This window comes from Lethenteron reissneri, chromosome 25, assembly GCF_015708825.2.
Source record: "Lethenteron reissneri isolate LAM-NWPU_2019-01 chromosome 25, ASM1570882v1, whole genome shotgun sequence".
Classification (NCBI taxonomy): Eukaryota; Metazoa; Chordata; class Hyperoartia; order Petromyzontiformes; family Petromyzontidae; genus Lethenteron; species Lethenteron reissneri.
Genome location: NC_083803.1, coordinates 1,670,785 through 1,682,859, shown reverse-complemented (window position 1 = coordinate 1,682,859; position 12,075 = coordinate 1,670,785). Strand labels below are relative to the sequence as shown.

The 12,075-nt window shown below is 41.7% G+C and overlaps 1 protein-coding gene across 1 annotated transcript; it reads left to right on the top strand.

Annotated features, from left to right (window-relative positions):
• Positions 1–1,815: 1,815 nt before the first annotated feature.
• Positions 1,816–11,258, top strand: LOC133346902 (protein brambleberry-like). The gene is made up of 12 exons (XM_061558731.1): positions 1,816–2,106; positions 3,351–3,479; positions 3,748–3,933; positions 4,707–4,933; positions 5,208–5,344; positions 6,043–6,222; positions 6,468–6,674; positions 6,927–7,032; positions 10,140–10,192; positions 10,350–10,474; positions 10,788–10,882; positions 10,997–11,258. The coding sequence occupies exons 1-12, from the start codon at positions 1,816–1,818 to the stop codon at positions 11,139–11,141; spliced, it is 1,881 nt and encodes a 626-aa protein (XP_061414715.1). The 3' UTR covers positions 11,142–11,258.
• Positions 11,259–12,075: the final 817 nt, after the last annotated feature.

Genomic DNA, 12,075 nt, shown 5'->3' with positions numbered 1-12,075 from the left:
AAGGATGTATATCTCTCGTCTGTTTTGATGTTACAATCCCAAAAGCAAGCTGTAATCCAGCAGCTGAATTTAACAGAATACGTCGGCTTTGTGAGAGAGAGCTGTGGAAATTCGCCACAGTAATTACGGGGCGACGACTTGATTTGAGTTGTCGACCTCGTGCAAAAACAATTAATAGCTTAAACGATTTCGAAAGTAAGGGAAATTAAATGAACACCGATTAAAATTGACTGCATACCAAGTTTGCAACGTCAGAGTGCTTCTGGAGCCAGTAGGAAATTAATAGTACGTGATATAGTTTAATACATTCATGGGTTCATTTGATATTCGTAACATTTACAGACTATGACGATCAAGACACTATATTTCCCTCCACGGAGTAATTTTCAAAATTATAAAATGTGGACACACTCGGCCTAAATGCGTTCGGGGTATTGATTCAAATTTGAGGTCCACCAATGATAACCGCAGTGCCGTGTTTCACTTGAGATTGAATGTAGCCTTGGACTTCACATGTGAAATTAGCAAACAGAATTCGTGCAGAAGACGTAAAAGTCTTACGTTTCCCACATACATCTGTTCCAATTACTGTAATATACCAACTCATGTGTTGTCCCAATTACTTTCATATACCAACTCGATATATGTTGCTCTAGACAATTGAGTCAACATATATAAGCAGAACTATGTTGATTTGAAGCTTTCGTGACTGCAGGAATTCATACTCTTTGGTTCTTTCGGTAAAGTCACGTATTTATTTTACGTGACTTTACCGAAAGAACCAACGAGTACAGAACTATGTTAAATGTCTCTCGACATATTAACACAAATGTTTTAGTCCATAGACCTAATAATGGGGTTTCCAGGCCAATACATGCTGCTGAATAACATTGGTCTGGAATATCAATAGGCCTATGTACACATTTTTCTTTATTTGTAAGTAAACATATTATCACAGCATTTGTGGAACGTTGGCAAAACATTGTAAAGTGAATAATTGGTTCTTTACCCTTCTATCTGGCAACAAAACTGACACCTTTTTGCAAGGAGTCATGTTTGCATAGACCGCAATACCTGCAGTCATAATACAAACAAAAGAACAAAACTCTGATAATGTGCACTGTCCTTGAAGTTGATTGGTCCACACCCGAGACAGCTTTCCTTAGAGCCTAGTGCGCCTTTTGGCGTCATCTGGTCCAACCCATATGAGACTAGGCTCTAAGGAAAGCTGTCTCGGGTGTGGACCAATCAACTTCAAGGACAGTGCACATTATCAGAGTTATGTTCTTTTGTTTGTATTATGACTGCAGGTATTGCGGTCTATGCAAACATGACTCCTTGTAAAAAGGTGTCAGTTTTGTTGCCAGATAGAAGGGTAAAGAACCAATTATCATATTTTTACTGGCAAATGAGGTTCACAACTTTACCGTTGTTAACATAACCACAAGCGCAATAAAAACGTGCCCCCATGACGTGTATACTAAAATGGTTGTTGGTGTGTGGCGACTACTTGGGATGGCCGTAATTCAGCAGTAGATTGATCACGGCTGCTGCTGTTGATGATGTTGTTGTTGATGTCTCCTTGGCTACTCGAACCACCGCTCACGGAATAATGGGCCCGATATGGTGAGCAGCTGAGCCCTACAATTACGCCTGCGCCGAGTTCCAATGCAATTGGCAAAAATCATCCGACAATCCCACCTGGCCACGGGGACGTGAACACGTTCTGGGAACCGGTTTCAGCCGATTTACCGGCAATCTGCTTTAAACAATGAGATCTGAGCCGTGCTGTTCTTTGTTGCTATCCCGTCCAACATGCGTCTCGGCGTTCTGCTCCGGGTCGTCCTCTACGCGTGGCTGCTGGCGGAGTGCAGCGGCCTCTTCGGCTGGTTCAGGAGGAGAGACAAGCCAGCAGTGGCACCGACACCCGATGCTCAAAGCGGCACCCAGGAGGACGGGCATGGGGCCCCCCAGGATGGCTCGCAAGGTGGACCCGAGAGGCGGGGAGTCGGGGCAGCTCCCTTCAGGCTCGCGTTCGCTGATGAGCGCTTCCTGGCCGAGGCGCGGCACCTGGAGCTGTCCCCACTCGACACCTGCCACTACCAGGTGCGCCCACCTCTCGCATCACCACCACGAACATCACCATCACGAACATCACCACCACGAACATCATCGCCACTAAACACCACGATCACCACCGCCGCCACCACCACGAGGATCATCACCACCAAACACCTCCATTATCACCACCAATTACCACCACGATCATCACCGAACAGCACCACTATCATCACCACGATGAACAAACACCACCATTAACCACCACGATCATCGCCACCAAACACCACCGTTACCTTCACGATCTATCGTCACCACCATACGCCACCTTCGCCACCACTATAAACGCCACCATCACGATCACTTAAGCACCACCGAACCTCTCAATCACCGCCATCACCACCGACAGTCGTTTACCACCTAACACACACCGCACCACCACCGCCACCAACCATCACCAGTTGTCACCGACAGTCCCGACAAACCACCCATTTCTAAATCCCTAAAGACAATCCCGCTGGGTCGGCTTCAAACCTCAGCAACTTCCTATCCCATCGCGGGCTGAATGTCAACTAACTGCAATCACGACATCGCTTGTTCCGCAAACAATCCGTCTCAACGCTGTTGTTTAGGATGGTCCGTCTCGTCGAGTTTATTTTCACGTGGCAGGAAGCTGAAGCGTTCGAAGAGAGTCCGCATGCGAGAAGATTACGCACACGAAGATCTGCAAATTTAAACTATTTTTTTTATGATTACACGCTTTTATTTAACTCACTCTGCCTGTTGTTGTATCATCAAATATTGTAACTCAATTTTAACCCACTTCCCAATATGGTATCGACTGCAAACGTGGTATACTTATGTCATACTAATGACTACTATATTCTATCATAAAAAATATATAGTTTTAAACATTGCCCACGTTATGCCCCACGCTTTTATTTTTATTCCGTTACAACAGTATATTAAACATATATAATGCAAAGTACTTGAACAGAAGTAGAATATTTTAACTGTTTAGTACATTTCATAAAATTGTGTTTTAAAAAAAGTTTTTAAAAATATGTATCTTTTTGTGTAACTCTACCACCACCTAGCGGGCCACATTGAAACCTTCCTATTTTTGTGCTTCTCACATTACCCTGTAACCTCTGCCGGTCCAAAGAGTTTACTCAAATAAACCGGACCGCATGTGGCTTTCTCACAATCGTGTAGGCAAAGTGACGCAATTTACACATTCAGTAAAAAGACTTGTGGATGTAAACCGTGTGTGTGTGTGTACTTTGTCACAGGTGATCGGACGCCTGAAGGGATCCTGTGATGAGCTCTCTGAAGAAGATCTGGCCAAGCTTGGGGTCTCTCTACTGAACTGCCAATCAATGGTGGAGGATAGACGCACGTTCCAGTGCACAGCCGATATGGTGAGTCCCCAATTTGCCTCGGCTCTTTTCTTCGAATTCCAATTGTCGCTCACGGTGGTGTCGTGCCGTCATGAGACCCTTCCGTGCAAACTCTTGCAGCCCAAGGGGGGGGGGGGGGGGGGGTTATACCTCGTCAGAATGTGCCCCAAGAAGATTAGCGCGACCAAACGTCGTCGTCGCGTTCTAATTACTGCGCGAGTAAAACGTGTGCCGCTTGATTTGCCTTGAACAAAACAACACTTACGCGCAAAGTTGGTGCATTTTGCAGAGCCTTTCCCAGTGCACGGCCGAAATGGATCCGACCACGTGGAATGCGTACCACATCGTGAGTAACCGCGTGCGCTCGGTGTGCTACGCCACGAGGCAGCTGCAGTTCCGTCAGAGGACTGAGCACGTGGTGAACTCGCTTGTGGAGACGGCCCATGACCAGCTCGACACCATGCAGCGTATCAAGGTGACAACTTCTAGCGAGTCGGCTGTTTTACACACACACACACACAGGGGGTTGTGTGTGGGAGCATTTTTAGAATTTCGTCAGGAGCTGTCGGTGAGATTAATGTATATACTATGTTGTTTCCGGCTTCAATTTAATGGACGGTCCTCAACTGTTTAGGCTTTTATTTAGTTCACCATTGCACATGGTTTTAATTGTTTCATTTATGGATTAAGCTTTTTATGGCAATTAATTGAAAACCTAAATGAACAACTGAGATGTTTCATCATGGGACCTCCTTTGCCAGTACCAAAATATGAGAATAGGTTTTCCACTTTTTTCTGGCAACAAAACAGGTGTTAAGATGTTCAAACACCAAACTGAAACCTTTTATGAAGGAATCGCGTCTGCATTAACCACAATACTTGTGATCAGAATGAAAACAAAAAACATACTCTGAGATATGCATTGACTTTGAAACTGATTGGTCCACACCAGATACAGCTTTCTTTTGAGCCTGGTCCTCTGGTCTAACACCGACCTGTCCACAAATAATAGCTTAAAGTGGCTTAGGATGTGGAAATGTATAGCAGAAAAATATAATAAATAATATAAATGCATGTTTCTAAGTGTCGAGGGAAAAACTGAGAGGACTCAATGTTAGTGTTCAAGTTCTCGCCACATTTCATATTGCCATACCTCTTTCAATATACAGTATGTGGATATTTCTATTACAATAGTTTTCCCTGCTCTGCCTGGAATGCATGCCTGCCTACATTGTGTTTTGTGTACAGGAAAGTAATGAGAAACTCTCAGAGCTTACAGAAGCCTCGATCCAGAATGTGTTGGATGGGCAGGGCAAGTTGCTAAGTCATCAAGAACAACTTGACCAGAGCCAAAGTCATCTGCAATTGTCCATAAGTACCAGCATGGAGCAGGTCCTCGAGCAGAAGAGTCTCATCGCCACAGGACACCAACTGCTCGCAGAGATGACGATGAAGATTCAGAGAAACATTGGAAAGTGGACCTGCTTGTGAAACGCTTACGTTGTTCAGATTGTCCATTCTTTTTATTTCTATTAGAGTATTTAATATTGGGCATGTTCATCTTGGAATGCAAAATATTTTTACGTATGAAGTATGAAAATGTATTACATCCTATGTTGCATTGTTGAAATATATTTAAACAATTCACCGAATCAGGTTTGCCAACAAGTGCATTGGGTCCTTGATCCAGTAAAAGTAGTTTTGAACTGTTAAACGTCATTGACAGGCTCGTCGTGTAACCTAATACAGGATTGAAATGTTTTGTACAGATGACATGTCATCTGAGCTTGAGCAACAAGGAGTGTCTGTGAAGAAAGGGCACCATACCATTCTGAAAGATCTTTCCGATGTAGGAAACCGGGCTGCTGAAAGTCATCAAAAACTTGGTAAAACATTTCCTTCAAGTAGGCGTGATGGTTACACAAGTGCTGTGACTATTTATGAAAACCAGCTTATCTTGAACATAATAGAGATGACGGTAGAAATGAGGAAATACAGGTGAGGTTGTAGCTGAGTGTATAAGGACCATGCTGAAGCAGAGGACTGGGGTGAGATTAAATTTAGTTAAAATTAAATAAGATGGTGCTGTTAGCACAATTAATTAAGATACATGTGGATTAAATCAATCAAACGTCGATGGAAATATGAAATGTGAGGGTATGATTTTAATCGGTAACTAGGGTTAAGGTAGTGATGGACCATGTACATCAGCTGTACAACATGGTTAAGGAATGAAACAGAAAGATTTTGAAATCTGAATATTTCAACATACGAAACAGCAGTGTTCTTAAATTATTTTCAGAGGGGGGGGGGGGGGACTTTTGTCGACAAGACATCAGTGTTTGATCTGCCACAATTCAAACTATTGCGTTCGACAGCACGATGATGGGGGATGTTTTCACTTGTGTGTTTTTCGGGGGCCGCACTAAAGACCACCAGTGGCCCGCGTGCCCTGCAATGAAGGTCACTGCTATAGAGGCTGCATTTAAAGCCCCAAGCAAATATATTTCGGAAAGGTATCTTCAAAGAAAATGCAAAAATGTTTGCCAAAGATGTTTTTAACCAAATTATTTTCTCACGACAGAGGCACACATGGCATTGGTTAGCATGTATCAGGATGATACGAGCAAGTATTACTCGTCTCTGATGAGCAATCTGCAGAGACTAAACCGCACAGTGGGATACCTTCTGCAGCTGGTGGACAGCATGCAAAGTAACATGGACCAGAAACTCGACTGGCTTGCGCAACTTCTCGGAGGGGCTGGTGAGTTAAGACCAAATATTGGCACATGAACACACATTTGATGGTCTGATTATTTAGCCCACGCTCTTCTCTTTTTTTAATCTGTTGTTGCAGAGCTGCTAGCAAACACGCGTAGCGCAAAGTCAGACGTCATGCCAAACAACGTGCGGTACAATTGGGAAAACACACCTGGGATGTGACCAATGGGAAAGTTAAAGGATTCCCCCTCGTTTTGGTTTAATTGTGAACCTCTTGTTTTCTCACAGGTGATAACATCTCGGTAGTGTACACATTTGTACTGCATGCGGCATATCTACTCCTGGCAGCGGTGGTGGTGATGTTCTTGCAGGCACCGGCCCTCACCCGGGCCATGCTGATAGTGTGTGTTGTTGTGAACGCAATATCTGAGATTAAGACTGGAGCCTCCTTGGACTTCATTGAACTCTCCGTTCTCACAGTAACCTTCGCTGCGGGTAGGTATCCCACACGGTCACATGAATAATGGTTTCTTATATGTTTAGACGACTCTGGAAACTATGTTCTGCTGTGTTTATTTAGAGAGAATATGTTTATGGGAGAGGAATAGAGAATATTAGACGTGTTCTTCAGTATTATTTCACACAGTTGAGTGAACCAAATAACATAACTTTAAACCATGCTGGTAAATGAAACGCATCGATTGAGATATGGTTTGCTTGAGGCTGCGAGTGCCTACCCGGGTACAGGATACTTTCTGGTAGTGCGTGCATGGACCTTCTACTCCAAGCTCCAGCCCCACGTCTCGGGCTCCTCCGCTCCCAGTGTGGCTGCACCAGCACACTTCAAGTGCAGGTACAAGGTCTTTCCAAATGTGTATATATATAGACACACTTGCACAAATAAAAACATTGTACGTACGATTGTTTTTTGTTATGTACCTCATCAAACTCGATTACGATTGTGGCCTCTTTTAAATGACAAGTTCATTCTATAGTATTAACATGAAGTGAATTCTGAGTAAAGGATTCTATATGGGTTTATTTCACCTTGATCTGTATTGCTTTACCTCCCTGTTTTTTTTATTTTGCTGGTCTGTCTCCAATTATGTTGTCTACTCTGTTAAGCTGCTGAATGTAGCAACTCTGTAATCCTACATTTATATTGGAATTCATAAACTAGAAATACACTGAAGTCCATCCAAAATATTTCTTCACCCACATGGCAGGCTCGCCAAACAGACAAACGCACTGAGAAGCCCATACACATCCTGAGACGCACAACTATACATGTTGAATGACACAACAACACAGATCTGTGGTTGGCTGAAATGCCACCACTTTTGTTGAGCAGACACTGGCTCGCCAATGGAATTAATGCACACCTATCACAATGCTCAGTCAGATGCACAAAGTTGCTATCAGATGTAGCTCTTCAATGAAACCATTCCTCTCCGTATGCTGACCATCTTGTCATATGTTAACAATACTCGCTGACATGCCCAGTTATTGACTTGCATTTCTCAGCTATAAAATCATTATGGATGTGGAGAATTAAGTAAATATTCTTGCATTTGTCTCAACAGCAAAACCGAGTAAATGTAGTTGATTACAAATATACTGCAGGCTGATAGAATAAGATTAATTGATACTATTGGTATGTAAGCCCTGCATGCTAATGGCCTAATTATTTGTTTAACGAAGCTTGACTAGTGTTACAACTTTGAAGAACCAGAGTTTTAAATGTCATTGCACACTGTCTGGCAAGCCTATAGGTTTAAGGACTAAAACACATTTTGATGTGGACCTTTTTTAAACCACATCTTAACTTAAGTTTATACAACTATTCATTTAGAATATGTTTTTTGCATTTTATGACGCGTTTAGATATTTAATAGGCGCTTCATGAATTGACTTATAATTATGAAAGCTAGTCTCTGACATTTTGGTTGTTTCTTCAAGATTAGGTTGTCTCTTAGAAGGTTTTTTAGTGGTTTTCATCTTTTGTTTGTTATAATCATGAGAATATTGTAGAGAAAACAAATAAACAATTGAGTTAGATGCTGATAATGGATTTTTTTTTATACAAGTGCATAATTATACGAGGCAAATGGTTTGGTCAATCTATGGTCGGCCACATTAATTACTTCATTTGAACGTACAATCCTTGTCGATGAGAATTGCTGAAGTAGAATCGGCAGTTAGACATTGCCCCCATAATAAAGCTGAGATTAGGCATTGGGTTGCTAAAATTATTCAGAACAGCAAATTGCCAAAAACAAATATTATCTTAAGTGAAGCAAAAGCCTTAAGAGAATTGAGAGCAAATAAAGTTATCCAAATTCTTGCTGCTGATGAGGGTCAATCAACTGTTGTGATGCCCCGTGAGGACTACGATAATAAATCAAATATTTAATCGATAAAACTAAACGAGACCCAACCAGCACATTGGAACGTAAAACAACGGTAGTCATTGCCCAAGCCATCAATTTCCAAGGAAGAGCAATCCCTGATCAAACCAAGGGCATCAAAACCACTAAGACTTTATGGGCTACCAAAAATTCACAAACCTGATGTACCATTAAGACCCATAGTTAGGACAATAGGTTCTGCCACATAAAAATTGGCACAATACAGAACGACACAAATACAGCCCTACATCGGTAGGACCTCTTTGTTCACCAAAAACTCGGAACATCTCGTAAATATAATGAAAGATATTTAACTTAACCCTAATGATATTCTCCTAAGTTGTTATGGGATTTCTCTGTTCACGAGAGATCCTGTCAACGAGTCCATTAAACTACTTGATACTCTGGTAATGAACAAAGGTTTAGCCAAAGATATCCCTAGACTAACTGAACACTGTCGAAAGAACACCTATTTCTTGTGGAAAGGTGACTTTTATAAACAAATGAAAGGAGCAGCAATGGGCTGTCCCTTGTCTCCTGTGATAGCGAATTTGTACATGGAAGATTTTGAAACAAAAGCAATAGCTTCAAGCACACTAAAATCCTCTGCTTGGTTTAGATATGTACATTAATATCTGGTTACCGAAGCGATCAACAGAAGGTGTGTACAGGATTATCTGCACTTGTCGCAAATGCTATGTTGGGCAAACATGACGCATGTTTAGCACGAGACTTAAAGAACATAGAGAAATATGAAATACACCCAAATACAACTGTCAGCAGTAGCAGAACACGCGTGCCAACAAGGACACTCAATTGATTTTGATCGTGTTGAAGTTCTGTGCAAAACTCGCTACTACTGGCCAAGACTAATTAGTTAATCTATCGAAATTGATTTTTTTTAACAGTTCGGATAGCTACCGACTTAGTGCTACGTCGAAGCAAATCATCAAATAATACATTTAAATGCATGCCTATACAGGCCGCCATACTTGAATAGGGATTACCGTTGATGCGGTTATTTTAATACACGCAATGAACAGGAAGGACAATATCAAAGGGCTCGGAAAATACGCATGCATAATGTACGTTGACTCATTAATCCCCCCCACTGCGCAAGAATGCAGAAGTGTCGTCACCACATCTACGCCTTTTGTATAAGGAACGAAACAGGTGGACTTCTCCACAAATTTAGCTGTCGCTTGATGAAGCTAGTTGTAATTTCTGGCTAAACGTCGTACTCAGATTGTAAATGTTGTGGCTAGGCTCTTTAACACACCGGTGTGCTGTACTAGTGACGAATTGGCATGTTCTGTTTACGTGACAACCCTTACTAGTTGGCTGTGTCGGGTGGTGGTGGGTTTTAACGACACATTTATATATTTACGTGATCTAACCCAAAAAAAACCTGGATAAATTACACTTCACGGTAGATGACTGACCCAATGGGGTAAATTGTTTTATTGCAATTAGTAATTTTAACATTAAACGTCACTAACTCGATGGGGATCAACTCCTTAGATGGATGACAACTGCTGTTGGTGTTTTACAGGAAATCTGGAGCACAAGATTCGTCAAGTAATGATTCTGTCAGTGGTGTAGGAGGTAATAAAGAATTGTGTATAATACAATATTATAAATCATACGATAATGTGTATTCTTTATTCTCACCTTATTTACGAATATCTGTATTGCTTTTTACAGATTGTATTCGAAATACTCATCTTGTGTTTTACACTTTAAACATGTATCATTTTTATAGATGCTTCTGAAAATCTAAACAGTACTGTGCTTGGTGAGCCAGCGGACAACTCGACTCAAAAACCAATTCGGAATGTCAACAGTCGCAGGAATTCTCTCTCACGGATTTATCTTACAGCTGACAAAGTACGTAAATTTAGTAGACGTCACACACAATTACCACTGACATAAGTCATTGTGCTTGATATTGATAAACAATTATTTGGATAGCTCTCCAATGTATTTTCTGGTTGTGCGTGTTTGACATGATGTCCAACATTTTGCTTCACATTCTGGGAGCTTCAGGAGTGAGATCAGAGATTGTGCCGAACGACACTCAGGACAATCTGAGAGCATATTGGACAGTTGTACAGCACATGCGTGTGAACCCTCACAATTATGGCTCGGATCTTTTATTCCATGTAATTAATTTCCCTGGATGCTTGTGGATTTACAATAGGAACCGTTTGAGTTTCTACATTCGGTCAGTCGAAGCTCAGGACGGCATCTCATGCGCAGGAGCGACCCACTGGCGTGCTCCAGCCTGAACAACACGTACGTGCGAAACATTCAATATATCCCTTTTGTTTTTGCAGAAGTGTTCAAAGAGATTGCGATTTGCGTCATGGGGCTTGACTTTGACTTTTAAACTGCTGTGCTGCTTCATAGGTCGTCCTCTCTGTTGCCTCGAGGGCCCTGTGGGGCCATCACACGCTCCGGCTTGCCCTGCCGCAAGAAGGCCCTCGTGGGTCGCGATTTCTGCCACCTGCACTTTGCAGGCAACTCTTTCTGCCTGCCGTCTCTCTATGAATAGTGCACCATTGTGGATCTTGTCTTGAATGACCAACCACATGTGATTTGTACAATTAACTTATATAGCAAATGGAAAGTGTCATGCCATAGAAATTCACTTGAAAGATACAAGTAGACACCACGTGTCAAACATTTTTGTTTGGCATTTTTTATTTAAGATATTAAAATATACATTATTTATCGAACGTTCCAATTGTTAAATGTCATTGGATGATATGTTAACATTATTTACTTTTGTGATGCATCTTTGTGTTTTAACCTACACGCTTGTACTGATTTAACTGAAATACGGAGTGAAATTCCATTTTAAGCCTTTTCATAAACAGGATTAGTAAATGTTTAAGCTAAAATGAAATGTGTAAAATGTTTGTGTAAAGTGTGTGAATTTGAGTGCTTTTATGATGGTGTTCAATAAATATTCCTTTTCAAATGGTGGGTTGGTTTCATACGCAGTGCTTCTTTTTAACTCGAGTGAGTACTTTAATTGGAACTATATGGGAATGTGTTGGAAAATATATGGATGCCTTTTTTAAAGAATGAAATTCAGTATAGCCTAATTCGTAATTTAGCTATTTTAGTATACAGCACCATGGTTTTTTTAAGTATGCAAGGGTAAAATTGGAATTATTATTTCTCACAAATGTTTTAAATGGGAGATGGGCATAGTATGACTGTCCAAGAACTTGACTGCGTTTGACAGTGCATCATCAGCAGGAGTCCAGCTTGCTCGAGTCAAAGCTGCCGAATGGCCAGATGCCGTTGAGACACGAGTACTCGTTTGACGCAAACTTATTTAACATAATTGGGGTCCTCGTGGAGAATATAGACCACAAAATAGACCAGCAGACAATGGAGTACATCGCCTTCATACATCTGTACAGACGGGTGATACTGGTGCTGCTGAACTGTCAGATGTCAAAGGCAAGCACCACCTA